General features: G+C 41.1%; 1 protein-coding gene across 6 annotated transcripts in view; it reads left to right on the plus strand.

The window, feature by feature from the left end:
• ripor1 (RHO family interacting cell polarization regulator 1) overlaps positions 1–13,112 on the plus strand; it is a 143,552-nt gene extending 130,440 nt beyond the window's left edge. For 5 of the 6 annotated variants that reach the window (XM_062962019.1, XM_062962018.1, XM_062962017.1 and 2 more), the window contains 5 exons: positions 1,827–1,985; positions 3,331–3,527; positions 4,591–4,674; positions 6,533–6,623; positions 12,158–13,112. In XM_062962019.1, the coding sequence (XP_062818089.1) occupies positions 1,827–1,985; positions 3,331–3,527; positions 4,591–4,674; positions 6,533–6,623; positions 12,158–12,255 (629 nt within the window). In that variant the 3' untranslated portion in view covers positions 12,256–13,112. Of the gene's footprint in view, positions 1–1,826; positions 1,986–3,330; positions 3,528–4,590; positions 4,675–6,532; positions 6,624–7,003; positions 7,069–12,157 lie in introns of all 6 variants that reach the window. The other variant, XM_062962020.1, reaches the window with a different exon arrangement.
• The last annotated feature ends 580 nt before the right edge of the window (positions 13,113–13,692 follow it).

A 13,692-nucleotide genomic window follows, 5' to 3' on the forward strand; every position in this document is an offset into this window, starting at 1 on the left:
TAGGTCTTACTTTCGGGGGAGGCCTTACATTTAGCAATTCAGCAAAAGGTCTTATTTTTCGGGGATGTCTTATTTTCGGGAAAACAGGGTATTATCCTAGCTTTACCTTTACTTAGTGCAGTTCTTTCCCTCCCCCAACTCTCATAATATAAGGGTTCTTCAAAAGGTTTCCAACTTACCTGTTAAGTAGTTCAAAAATATTTCATTTTTCTATATATCCACCTCCCTTTGCTATGCATTTTTGCTAGTGTCGTACCAACTTTTTAATGCCATCAGCAAAAAATGTTTTGGGTTGAGTGCATAGCCACTGATGCACTGACACAAATCAGTTCTGGGGGTCTTTCTTCATTCCTTGTTAGACTTCCGGAGCGCTTTTCATCCGTCACATGAACATGGCCATTTCCAAACATTTCAATCCATTCATAGATTACTCTGAGAGAGAATGTCCCCATACTGACCACACATGCGGAGATGAATTTTTTCTGCACCTTGGCCCAGATCTTTTGATCCAACTCATGATTTTAACATTATTTTGTATATTGACCTTTTATGACTGTTTTATCCATGTTGATGTTTTACTGTTAGCTGATTTGTTTATTGTTTTTGTTTTGATTTTGTGCTGTTGCGTCCAGGCATAGCCCATGTAAGCCGCCCCGAGTCCCTTCGGGGAAATGGGGCGGGGTATAAGAATAAAGTTGTTGTTGTTGTTATTATTATTATTATTATTCGTGCTTTCCGGCATATCTTCTGCCCACAAAAATCGTATGGCATTACTCTTAAAGACAACCTATGTGGTTTCAGATTCAATGACTTGAATGGCTTTCAAACAGTTTTAAAATCATGGGTTACAAAACAAACCTTTGAATTTTTCCAAAATGATTTTGATGCCTGGGTTAAACGATGGCGCAAATGTGTACAAATTGATGGTGACTATGTTGAATAGTAGTTTTATGTAGAGGATAGTTCAGGCTATGATCTGGAGCAACTTCTGCTGTTATATGTTCATTCATAACGTTTTTATGACACAGTCTCAGAGGAAGGCAAGATCAAAGCTCTCTGAATTACTTTAAGGCAGCCAGCAATAATAGCACTGTGTTTCTCAACCTTCAACCCTCTACAATCCCTCACTATTGGCTGTACTTACTGGGACGTCTGGGAACTAGAATCCAAAATATGGGGAAGATCAGAAGTTGGAAACTGTTTCAGGGCACCTTAGGGTACTTAGCTGTACATAGCTCAGTTAAATTGCTGCCAGTTGTCTTGAAGAGTCAGAATAGTTCTAATCTGGCAGCTCTGAACGTCTTATATATTACTGTCTGCACCACCCATCAAGTACTGCTTGTAATACCTTGCTTACTATATTTTGTATGCCTTGTACACTTTTGTATAACTTTAATATTATTTGTCATGGCCTTTGACTGGTACAGTAGTAAAGGTAAAGGTTTTCCCCTGATGTTAAGTCCAGTCATGTCTGACTCTGGGGGTTGGTGCTCATCTTCATTTCTAAACCGAATAGCCGGCGTTGTCTGTAGACACCTCCAAGGTCATGTGGCCGGCATGACTGCATGGAGCGCCGTTACCTTCCCGCCGGAGCAGTACCTAGTGATCTACTCACGTTTGCATGCTTTCGAACTGCTAGGTTGGCAGAAGCTGGAGCAACAGTGGACGCTCACTCCGCTCCCGGAATTTGAACCTGGGACCTTTTGGTCTGCAAGTTCAGCAGCTCAGCGCTTTAACACACTTCGCCGCCGTAGACTCATATATTTGGAAGTGTTTGGAAGCCAACATAATATGCTCCCTCTCTCTCTCTTTCCTTTCCCAAACAGTTTGTGTGAAGCTGGTAGAGGAGCTTCTGCAGCGCCGGCTGCCCAGGCGTCAGGGGAGCTGCCAATCTGAGCAAGTCACCCTCTTCCAGTATTGGAGCCACTTTGAGGTCCTGCCTGTCTTAACACTGGACTCCTACATTTTGGAGTTGGCAGAAGAAGGTATCTTATACAACTAGTCAAAGCACAGGGAGAGTTTACACACAGCAGTGGGGGTCAAACCCATTTTCATTGAGGGACATATCAACTTCATGGTTGCTTTCAAAGGGATGTTGAACCCATGGATGGAGAATCTATGGCTATAGAGGAACAACTATATTTTTTTAGTAGTTAGAGCTCTTTAGCTTTTACCCAATTTGGGTCCCCAGATATTTTTGAGTGACAACCCCCATCATTTTGGATTATCCACTATGTGGACTGGGAATAATGGGAGTTGCAACCCAACCACACTTGAGGCCCTGAGGTTGGGGAAAATGTAAAGGACATTTTAAAGTTAGGGTTTTATCTCAATTCAAACCCTACCATCTTGACTAAGCAGAACAAACTGCAGCCTTCCAAATGTTGGTGTATCACAACTCCCATCCGCTCTACTCTAATGTCTAATGATAAGGGGAAGAGTTCAAAGTGTTGGCATTGTAATAAAGAAAAAGGTACTTATTCACATATGTGGTGGGAGTGTTCTGAATTAAAAAAAATTCTGGCAAATGATACAAAGAAATATTCAGGAGATTACACATAAAAATTCTAATTACAGTAGAGTCTCACTTATCCAAGCCTCGCTTATCCAAGTTTCTGGATTATCCAAGCCATTTTTGTAGTCAATGTTTTCAATATATCGTGATATTTTGGTGCTAAATTAGTAAATACAGTAATTACAACATAGCATTACTGCGGATTGAACTGCTTTTTCTGTCAAATTTGTGGTAAAACATGATGTTTTGGTGCTTAATTTGTAAAATCATAACCTAATTTGATGTTTAATAGGCTTTTCCTTAATCCCTCCTTATTATCCAAGATATTCGCTTATCCAAGCATCTGCCGGCCCGTTTAGCTTGGATAAGCGAGACTCTACTGTAGTAATGATTTCCTACTGTGTATAATTACCCAATTATAAAAATCTACCAGGAGTCATTTAAAGTAACAATAAGACCAGCACATGCGGTGATCCGCTAGAGGATGGAGAGACAAATCGAAATGGACATTAATCAATTGGAATGATTATATGTACGAGCAAGTGTTGTTAGACATTACGAGAATTATGACTAAGCAAGTAACAAGAAGGAACAAACAAAAGGACATTACAAATAGATGGAAGGACTACTTCAATGGGGTGAAAAATGGAAGAGCCAACGATCACATCAAAGAAAAAATACAAAGCTTTTATAAACAGTTCTTCATTGGCTTTCCCCAGTTGCAATCCCCATATTTCCCAGACTGAAAGTGGCGTGTAAACAAATTCTCACATGGTTAACAGTAGTTTTTTGTTCTGTCCCACCCGCCTCTCTAGTTTTGCTCGCACAGAATCTGAACTCAGATGACCAAGATGTGGTATTGAAAGCCCTGAAGCGTGTTCCTGAGAGCAGGCTCCGTAAAGACGGACTGAAGGCTTTGAGTTTGCTTCTTGTCGAAGGAAACAGCAAAGTAGTTGGGGCTGTGTCTGCACAGCTGCGGAGCCTATCGGAGAACCCTGGCTTCCGGGAGCGGGTCAGTACTTTTACCGGAATTTCCCCAAATATAAAACAGGATCTTATATTGATTTTTGCTCCAAAAGATGTATTAGGGCTTATTTGCAGGAGATATCTTATTTTTTCCATGTATAACAATCTACATTCATTCACATGTGGGCATGTCATTATGTCAATAATATTAGTTATTTTTATTTAATTAGATATTAATATTGAAATAAATATTAAATATTAAAATAAATATTAAAATATATATTTTTTAAAAATGTTAAATGCCTCTGTGTCTGTCTATATATGTTGTTTGTCTGTTGGCATTGAATGTTTGCCATATATGTGTTCATTGTAATCCGCCCTGAGTCCTCTTCGGGGTGAAAAGGGCAGAATATAAATACTGTAAATAAATAAATAATATTTTAAAATCCAATACATCCGTCATATGCTGCAATAGATATATTGTCTGTAAATACATCTGTCTGGCTGACAGTCTTAGTAAAGGTAAAGATTTTCCCCTGACATTAAGTCCAGTTGTGTCTGACTCTGGGGGTTGGTGCTCATCTCCATTTCTAAGCCGAAGAGCCGGCGTTGTCCGTAGACACCTCCAAGGTCATGTGCCCGGCACGACTGCATGAAGCACCATTACCTTCCCGCCGGAGCGGTACCTATTGATCTACTCACAACTGCTAGGTTGGCAGAAGCTGGGGCTAACAGAGGGTGCTCACTCTGCTCCCTGCATTTGAACCTGCAACCTTTCGGTCCGCATGTTCAGCAGCTCAGCGCTTGAACACACTGCGCCACAAGGGGCTCCAGTTTTAACTGGGGCTTATTTTTGGGATAGGGCGTATATTATGAGCATCCTGAAAAATCATGCTAGGGCTTATTTTCTCGGTAGGTCTTACTTAGGGAAAACAGTGTAAACCTGCTATATTTTATTGGGTGGGGAGTGCAACTATATACTTCCGTTGTGCTTAACAGCTTGAAACAACTTTTCCTTTCCTTGACTTCCACCAAAGAATTTGGGAATTGTGTCATATAGAGAAGTCTTATATTGGATTCAGTCAGGCTGACAGATCTCTCTCCCACAGGCCCTGCTTTGCTATCTCGAGCAGCTGGAGGATGAAGAGGTGCAAACACGGATTGCTGCCTGTGCTGCCTTGGGCTGCCTGAAGGTAAAGGCTTGATTATTTGAGGAAAATGAATTTAAACTCTTTTCCAAGGTGGCTTTTGCCATGTGTACTGGCATTTCAGTTTTCCAGAAATGCCATACCCTCTGTGCCCAAAAGATTTGTGGCATGCAAGAAAATACCTAGGTGCAGACATAAGTCTGAATTCTGCTGTTCCAACTGCAGCATACCCATTGAATTAATTGGGTTTATCATATTTACTTGTCTATAAGTCAGTAATGTATAAGTTGAGGGCAAATTTTGAGGCCAAATGTATGGATTTTGCTTTGACTTGTGGATAAATCGAGAGTTAAAGTGAGTGGCATGTAACAAATTATTATTATTATTATTATTATTATTATTATTATTATTATTATTATCTGCATTTCTGTACCGCTTTTCTCAACCCTGGAGAGATTCAAAGCAGTTTACAACATAATAAATGGCAAAAGTCAATGCCTCATATATGTCTAAAATATATCACATATCTAAATCAAAAACATATAGCTGTAGATCAAACCATTAAAACTATAAAAAAGAGATATTTGGGTTGCTGTGAGTTTTCCGGGCTGTATGGCCATATTCCAGAAGCATTCTCTCCTGATGTTTCGCCCACATCTCTCAACAAGGGATGCCCTTAGGCAGGAAACAACCAAGTTTTAAAGCTGCAAGGCTATTAAATGCCTCAAAACCTGTCTACCAGTATTTTTAAAAACTCTAAAATCAGGACAGTAAATAAAGAACAACACTCAGAAAACAAGGAATTCCAGACAGGAAACAATCATGGTCACCTAACACCTCCCAACAAAGGATTCCCCCAGGCAGGAAGTAGCCAGGCTTTGAGGCTGCAAGTCTATTCAATGTTAATCAAGGTGGCCAATTGCAACATTCATGGTTGCCTCAAACAGACAAGAGCTTCTCCCACCCTGAACATTCCACAGATATATAAACCCCACATACCTAGTTTCCAACACTTCACAACAGTGAGCCTAGTGATTCCAGCCCTTGTCTTGTTGCTGAACTCCTCAGTGCAAAAAAATAAAATAAGGAAGGAGAGAGGTCTGTTTTTTTCTGATCTGGGCAAAATAAATGGTGTGGAAGTGCTTCTTATCTCTACTTCTTGTTACTGGCTTCATGCACTTGACCTGTGTGTAAATTGACCCAGATTTTGGTGTGTGGGTGGGCTTTTTGTCAAAAATCTATTTATACACGAGTGTATTTGGTACCTATTCCATTGTGTTGACTCACATTTGACAATCGGTTCATAAAGTTGGGATGAAATTATGGGATTCCAGCCCTGTTCTCCTCCTGCAGTGGATTTCAAGACCTTTCCATTGTCTTTTAGTCTTGAGCTTCTGCTGTTATCATACGAGGGCTATCCAGAAAGTAGGTTACATTTTGGATTTTAAAAAGGACAAAGTATAGGAGAAATCATTTACCATATGCAGCTGAAAGACACATCCCAAAACTACAATCTCATGGAATCCCCATTGAAATTTAGCCACGTTTCATATAGATAAATGAGTTTGAAAAGTACTGCTCCAGTAAATTCCCCACTTGTGTCCTCAGCTCTTCCCCCTTCTCCCTTCCTGCAGCGTAGCCAAAACGCTTTCGGTCTGGGGGCAGTACTTTTCAAACTCATTTATCTATATTTAACGTGGCTAAATTTCAATGGGGGTTACATGAGATTGTAGTTTTGGGATGTGTCTTTCAGCTGCATATGGTAAATGATTTATCCTATATTTTGTCCTTTTTAAAATCCAAAACGTAACCTACTTTCTGGATAGCCCTTGTAGTTTGAGGGATTTTTGAAGCTATAATTTGATAATGCAAGCTTCTTTTTCCCTTTCTCACCTAACAAAAGGCCAAGGAGAGCATTGAGCAGCTGGTGTACCTGTGCCAAACGGACAAAGAGGCGGTGCGAGAGGCAGCCAAACACAGCCTCATGCTGTGTGGTAAGTCTTTGCTTCTTTCCCTTTGTGTCTTTTTGGGAGCGGATTATGCGCACAAAATGCTGCATAAAGATCCCATTATCCAGGCCAAGTTTTAGATAACTCAGGCATGGGCAAACTTTGGCCCTCCGGATGTTTTGGACTTCAACTCCCGCAATTCCTAACAGCCTATCGGCTGTTAGGAATTGCGGGAGTTGAAGTCCAAAACATCCGGAGGGCCAAAGTTTGCCCATGCCTGAGCTAGCCTGTCTCAGCCTGGGCTGTTGAAAGATCTGAGCTCTGAATTACCTTACTTCTGGTACACAGAAGCTTGCTGCTTACCTAGCACAAGTTCAAGAATGGAAAGTATTACGTCCTTATTGTCATTTATTATCCTTTGTTAGATGGCCCTGAGAGAACCATCTGATTGGTTCCAACTAGACTTCAGGTCATGACAGCAGCTGTACAGGTTGGGATCTGCTGGCCTGCCTGTGTCTTCCCTCCCCGCCCTGCTGCATGTCTTCCCGGTCTTTTCTTTTTGTGTCTTGGACCCTGTTAGCATTTATCTTTTTGTGGCAACTCCCCAAAATATTGTAGTCCTCCTTCTTGTGCACTTGTGTTCTGGTTGTGTGTGTCAGCGTCACAAAGGGAACGGCACTCCTGTTTGAGGGGCTGATATGGAATCACATACGAAATTGCCTTCTCTACCATCAGACAATTTGTCCATGTAACTCAGTGTTGCCTGTTGCTTCTCTCCTGATCTTTCTGCTTTGAAGGCACAGAAATCGAACCTACGGCTCTTTTGTGCGTAAAACGCATTATTATGCCTTCTCCATTTCTTAAATTTAGTTATGGAGTTTTGCACGAACCTTTCTGATCTCCGGATACGAGTATACTGAAACAAGGTTATTTATGTATTTATTTATTTGCAGGTTGGGCTGTGGCGCAGGCTGGTTAGCAGCCAGCTGCAACAAATCACTCTGACCAAGAGGTCATGAGTTCGAGGCCCGCCCGTGCCTGCGTCTGTCTCTGTTCTTTTATTTATTTACAGTAGAGTCTCATTTATCCAACACTCGCTTATCCAACGTTCTGGATTATCCAACGCATTTTTGTAGTCAATGTTTTCAATACATTGTGATATTTTGGTGCTAAATTCGTAAATACAGTAATTACTACATAGCATTACTGCGTATTGAACTACTTTTTCTGTCAAATTTGTTGTATAATATGATGTTTTGCTGCTTAATTTGTAAAATCATAACCTAATTTGATTTTTAATAGGCTTTTCCTTAATCCCTCCTTATTATCCAACATATTCACTTATCCAACGTTCTGCCGGCCCGTTTATGTTGGATAAGTGAGACTCTATTGTATTTATTTATTTATTACATCACTTCTACCCTGCCCTTTTCACCCATCAGGGGACTCAGGGCGGCTTACAATATAAACATACACAGTTTTCAAAAAACAGTTTTCATCACATTTAAAAATCCATCAAGATTAAAAATTACAATAAAATTAAGAATATACATTAAAAATATACAATTTATGGCATTGAATGTTTGCCTTATATGTGCAATGTGATCCGCCCTGAGTCCCCTTAGGGGTGAGAAGGGTGGAATATAAATACTGTAAATAAATAATAAATAAATAATACAGTATTTATATTCTGCCCTTCTCACCGCGAAGGGGACTCAGGGCGGATCACATTGTACACATATAGGGCAAACATTCAATGCCATATAACATAGAACAGAGACAGATGCAGAGGCAATTTAAACCTTCTCCAGCTTCCAGCTTCCTGAGAATATGCTTGATTCTGGCCACAGGGGAGCAGCTTCTTCATCATCCACTGCGACGGCAACTTCCCCATTCCAACGGCAGCTGGGTGATTTTTATGGTGTCGTAACTTAGCCTCCCCACATATAAGTGGTACCTAAATTTCCTACTTGATAGATGCAACTATCTTTCGGGTTGCTTAGGTCAACAGCGAGCAGGGGCTATTTTTTATTTTAATTGTCGGGTGCTCACCCTGACACGAGCTGGCCTCGAACTCATGACCTCTTGGTCAGTGATTTATTGCAGCTGGCTGCTAACCAGCCTGCGCCACAGCCCGTCCCGTGTTAGTCCATGTAGCCGTCTTTATCAAGATCTACTACATTTCCACAATAGTGTCCCAGGTTTTTTGAGTTCTCCAGAATTCTTCGTCATGGTAGGCTATTCAGAAACATTCGGCCAGATGATGTAGTGACGTAGGCTGCAGCTTTGAATCCATAGTGACACCTTTAAGCTTAGGATTTCCCATCTCAAAGGTCGAATTGGCTCCTGGACCACCTGTGATCACATCTCTTTTAAAAGAATCCAACATCCTAAGGACTAAAGGCTAATGCGTCTTGATTCTGCTTTATGTAGAGGGGCTTATGGTGCTGGAGCCATTAGCAGCGGCAACCCACAAACTTTCTCCATCACTAACCTGCTTCTAGTGACACCTGAGGAATTGTTGTGCCAGATAACACAAGCCAACAAAATCAAACTTTTTGTAATCGCCAGAAATGAGAGTAGCACAGTTTGAATCCATTTTTATGCTGATTTTAAACGTCTCCCCCCCCCCCCCTGCCCCAATCACATCAACTATTTAAAATATGACGAATGGTACATTACAGTGAACTACTGTAAAGTCTGCACATTTCGCATCATATTTGTGTAACTCAGGCCAACAAGTATTTTTCATCAGATATAATTTTAGGCCATTCTTAGAGAGTTTTTTGCGCTGAATTCAGATCTGTTTTTCTCTGTCACGTGTAGTTTTTGCAATGAGGCTAATTGAATAATTAATGCATTTAAACACTGATATCAATGGTATCTAATTGAGATCAGTGTGTAAATGCATTAATTATTTGATTAGCCTCACTGAAAAAACTACACTTGACAGAGAAAAAATAAACACAGATCTGAAATCAGTGCAAAAAAACTCTGTAAGAATGACCAAAAATTATATCTGATGAAAAATCCTTGTTGGCTGGTGTAATGGGTCACAGCAAGTGCCCAGGATGACTGCATGAAAGTTCCTCTTCTTCACGCTACTTCTTGCATTTCTGGATGAGTAGTAAACTACTCAACCTGTAGACCGAGAAACTCCCTAGCTAGGCAAAGCTTGAGAAAATGCAGTGAAAGCTGGCCAGAATTGCCTACAAAATAGTCCAAACAATCCTTTGAGAGAACGTGGAAAATCTGCTGAGCTGAAATTCTCATTAGCCTTAGATAAAAAGGTAAAGGTAAAGGTTTTCCCCTGACGATAAGTCCAGTCGTGACCGACTCTGGGGGTTGGTGCTCATCTCCATTTTTAAGCCGAAGAGCCAGCGTTGTCCGTAGACACCTCCAAGGTCATGTGGCCAGCATGACTGCATGGAGCGCCGTTACCTTCTCGCCAGAGCGGTACCTATTCATCTACTCACATTTGTATGTTTTCAAACTGCTAGGTTGGCAGGAGCTGGGGCTAACAGCGGGCGCTCATTCCGTTCCCGGGATTTGAACCTGGGACCTTTCGGTCTGCAAGTACAGCAGCCTTAGATAGCAGGAGTATAATATGGGCATCCAATGTGTGTGGCAGTAGAATGAGTTAATTGTTACATACTGAATATTACTTATCCAGGGGCAAGCAAAGCATGACCTCTGGAATCTCCTATTCAATTTTCAAAAGTAAATGAGCATACTTTGAGGACCCATTTTGCCCCCAAAGCATGCCGAACATTTCCCAAATATCCTGAAACATGCAAATACCCCACAGGTGCTTCTGAATCCTAACCTACCTGTTCTTGACAGTCCCTCTCAAAATGACAACAGTAAGTCATGTCCCACCAATTCCTGTTGCCATTTTGAAGAGGATTTCAGAGGGAAATGGAGGCATTTGGACTTGCTGTGGGGAATGCGACCCAGAGAGGTCTTGTATTTATTTATTTATTTATTTATTTATTTATTTATTTATTTATTTATGTACTTACAGCATTTATATTCTGCCCTTCTCACCCCGAAGGGGACTCAGGGCGGATCACATTACACATATAGGCAAACATTCAATGCCTTTTTAACATAGAACAAAGACAAGACAAACACATGCTTCGAGCGGGCCTCGAACTCATGACCTCCTGGTCAAGAGTGATTCATTGCAGCTGGCTTGCTCTCCAGCCTGTGCCACAGCCCGGGCCTAATTGTAGGCGTAATTGATCCCTGGCTCCCACAGTTGCCCACCTCAACTGATCCATAAGCAGTAAGTTCTCATATAATAAATGGTCTTGTTGTTCACTTTATATCACAGACTCAGTAACCAAGTTCCAACGTTCAAAAACTATTAATTGCGTTGTTAGCTCCCCAGAAGGAATCCAGTGCTTATTCGTCAGGGCTCTGGAGACCAAAGTCAAAGATATTTGAATGGCCAGAATTATGGTCAGCTGCCTGTCCTCCCATCCTTTTTGCCTTGTTTTTATTTATGTTGCACTTTGAAATTGTCATATGACTGGTCAAATAAATTATTATATTAGAATGGCCAGAATAGTTTAAATACATATTGGTTTGAGAAGGCTATAAAGCAGGTTTGGGCAAACTTTGGCCCTCCGGGTGTTTTGGATTTCAACTCCCACAACTCCTAACAGCCGGTAGGCTGTTAGGAGTTGTGGGAGTTGAAGTCCAAAACACCCGGAGGGCCAAAGTTTGCCCGTGCTTGCTATAAATAGTAATATAGATAACAACTTGCTAGGTTTTCATGGCAAGTGACCATCAGCCATAAACAGCAAAGCCTTCAAAGTTAATGACATAGCACTCACCAACACACATTTGGTTGACCCAAATGGTAGTCCTGTTTCTGCGTACAGTAGAGTCTCACTTATCCAACACTCGCTTATCCAACGTTCTGGATTATCCAACACATTTTTGTAGTCAATGTTTTCAATATATCGTGATATTTTGGTGCTAAATTCATAAATACAGTAATTACTACATAGCATTACTGCGTATTGAACTACTTTTTCTGCCAAATTTGTTGTCTAACATGATGTTTGGTGCTTCATTTGTAAAATCATAACCTAATTTGATGTTTAATAGGCTTTTCCTTAATGCCTCCTTATTATCCAACATATTCGCTTATCCAACATTCTGCCAGCCCGTTTATGTTGGATAAGTGAGACTCTACTGTATATTTGGCCTGCTGATCCCAAAAATATCACTAGTCTTCCCCTATCAGCCCTAACTTTTGAGATACAGAACATGTACCGTTGCCTACCACCATGTGCTCACCCATAGAAAACCATGATTATCATATTGAAGACACTAAAGCTGATGTGGCGTATGCAATGCAATTTTCTGAACCACTGTTCAGATCAGGAACAGGTCTAACAACCAAGACATTGAGACTTTTTTTTGTTGGGCAACCTGTTTTCCCTCCCATTTTATGCTACTGTGTGTTGCCAATATAAATTTGTGTGGCCTAACCTTTGTGGTCTTGCATGCACTGTTGTGGCAAGGAGTATTCTTATTGGCAACTAAACTGGTGTTTGTATTTGCAGGGGAAGATGGGAAATCTGCTCACCGACGGCTGGAAGAGTCCCTTGACAGTTTGCCCCGGATCTTTGCCCCGGGAAGCATGGCTAGCACTGCATTCTGAACAACGGTGCTGTGTCCGTCCACCTGCAGATCCTTTGGGGGCACAAACATTATATGCCATAGGTCTTTTAACTAGCTCATGCGAACTGGGTTTGAATCAGTGTGCCACGGACTAGGAAGCTTTTACCTCTCAACGCATGCACACACTGCAGTATTAGTACCACTCACACACTGCCTTATACAGAGGATGCCTTTTTCCTAGCTCCACTGGCTGCTGCACTCATGGAGTTGATGCGGGCACAAGGGCAGTCTCCTGGGCTGCTGCTGCTTCTTTTTATTTTCAAGAGTGTGGGCTTCTTGTCTTTCATCAGCCAGAACTAACACAAGAAGGAAGAAGATGACAACAGTAGCAGAATGTCCTTGGTTGCAAAGGCCATCTCCCATTTGGAAAAACCCTTGTATGTTTGAAATCCCACTTCTGACCCGTGCTGCCTTCTGGGGCCTGTGAATATTGCAGGAAACTGGGGCCAAGGTATATTCTACTATATATAAAACAAATTGCAAGTAGCTCTCTTATCTGTGAGCAAACGCGAGCACAAAGACTACCACTGGAAGTTCTCCCCGTCCTGGGCTGGAGGAAGGGATGGTTTTTAATGGTGGTGCTGTTGAAGGCGGACGTGACACCGATAGACGGAAACAGCCACCTCTTCAGCTATTTTATTATTTTTTATTTACACATTTGTGAGAGGGGGTGGGGAAGTTGTAGACCAAGCAAGATGTCCCTTTTCTATAAAATATCTATAAATTTATCTGTATATCTACATATATATATAAATATATATATAATGTAATTATCAAGAGGTTTGGCTAATTTTGACTTTAAGCCTGAAATTAAAAAAAAAAGTTTTGAGCAAATAATGTGTGCTATTTTGTACATGCTGCTTCACCAGGTAGGAAGCAAGGTGCTATGGATTCTTAACAGCCTAAAGATGAGTCAAGCTCAATAAAGTACAGCATTGGGCCTTAGGAGGTTTTATTTCATTACTTGTCAGAGAAGGAAGCAGAGCAAAGCTTTTTCCAAAGTCGAAAGGAACACTCTGAAGATCCCTTGTCTTTTCTGCAGTAGAGGGAAAAGCATGGGGAAAGGTTATTTTTAAGTATCATGATATATAACACAACACAAAACACCATATTAGAGTTGCTATGACTTTTTCAGGCTGTAAGGCCATGTCCCAGAAGCATTCTATCCTGATGTTTAGCCCTCAGCTATGGCAGGCTTCCTCAGAGGTTGTGAGTCTGTTCGAAACTAGGCAAGTGGGGTTTATGTATCTGGAATGCTCAGATGTTATTTAAAACTCTAAAATCAGGACAGTAAATAAAGAAAAACACTGAGAAGACAGGGGAATTTCAGACAAGAAATAATCAGGGCAGTTAACACCTCCCAACACAGGATTCCCGATAATAATAGTGGTGATCAGCACACTGGGTGCAGTGCCTA

Source organism: Anolis carolinensis, unplaced genomic scaffold, assembly GCF_035594765.1.
Source record: "Anolis carolinensis isolate JA03-04 unplaced genomic scaffold, rAnoCar3.1.pri scaffold_9, whole genome shotgun sequence".
NCBI classification, from domain to species: domain Eukaryota; kingdom Metazoa; phylum Chordata; class Lepidosauria; order Squamata; family Dactyloidae; genus Anolis; species Anolis carolinensis.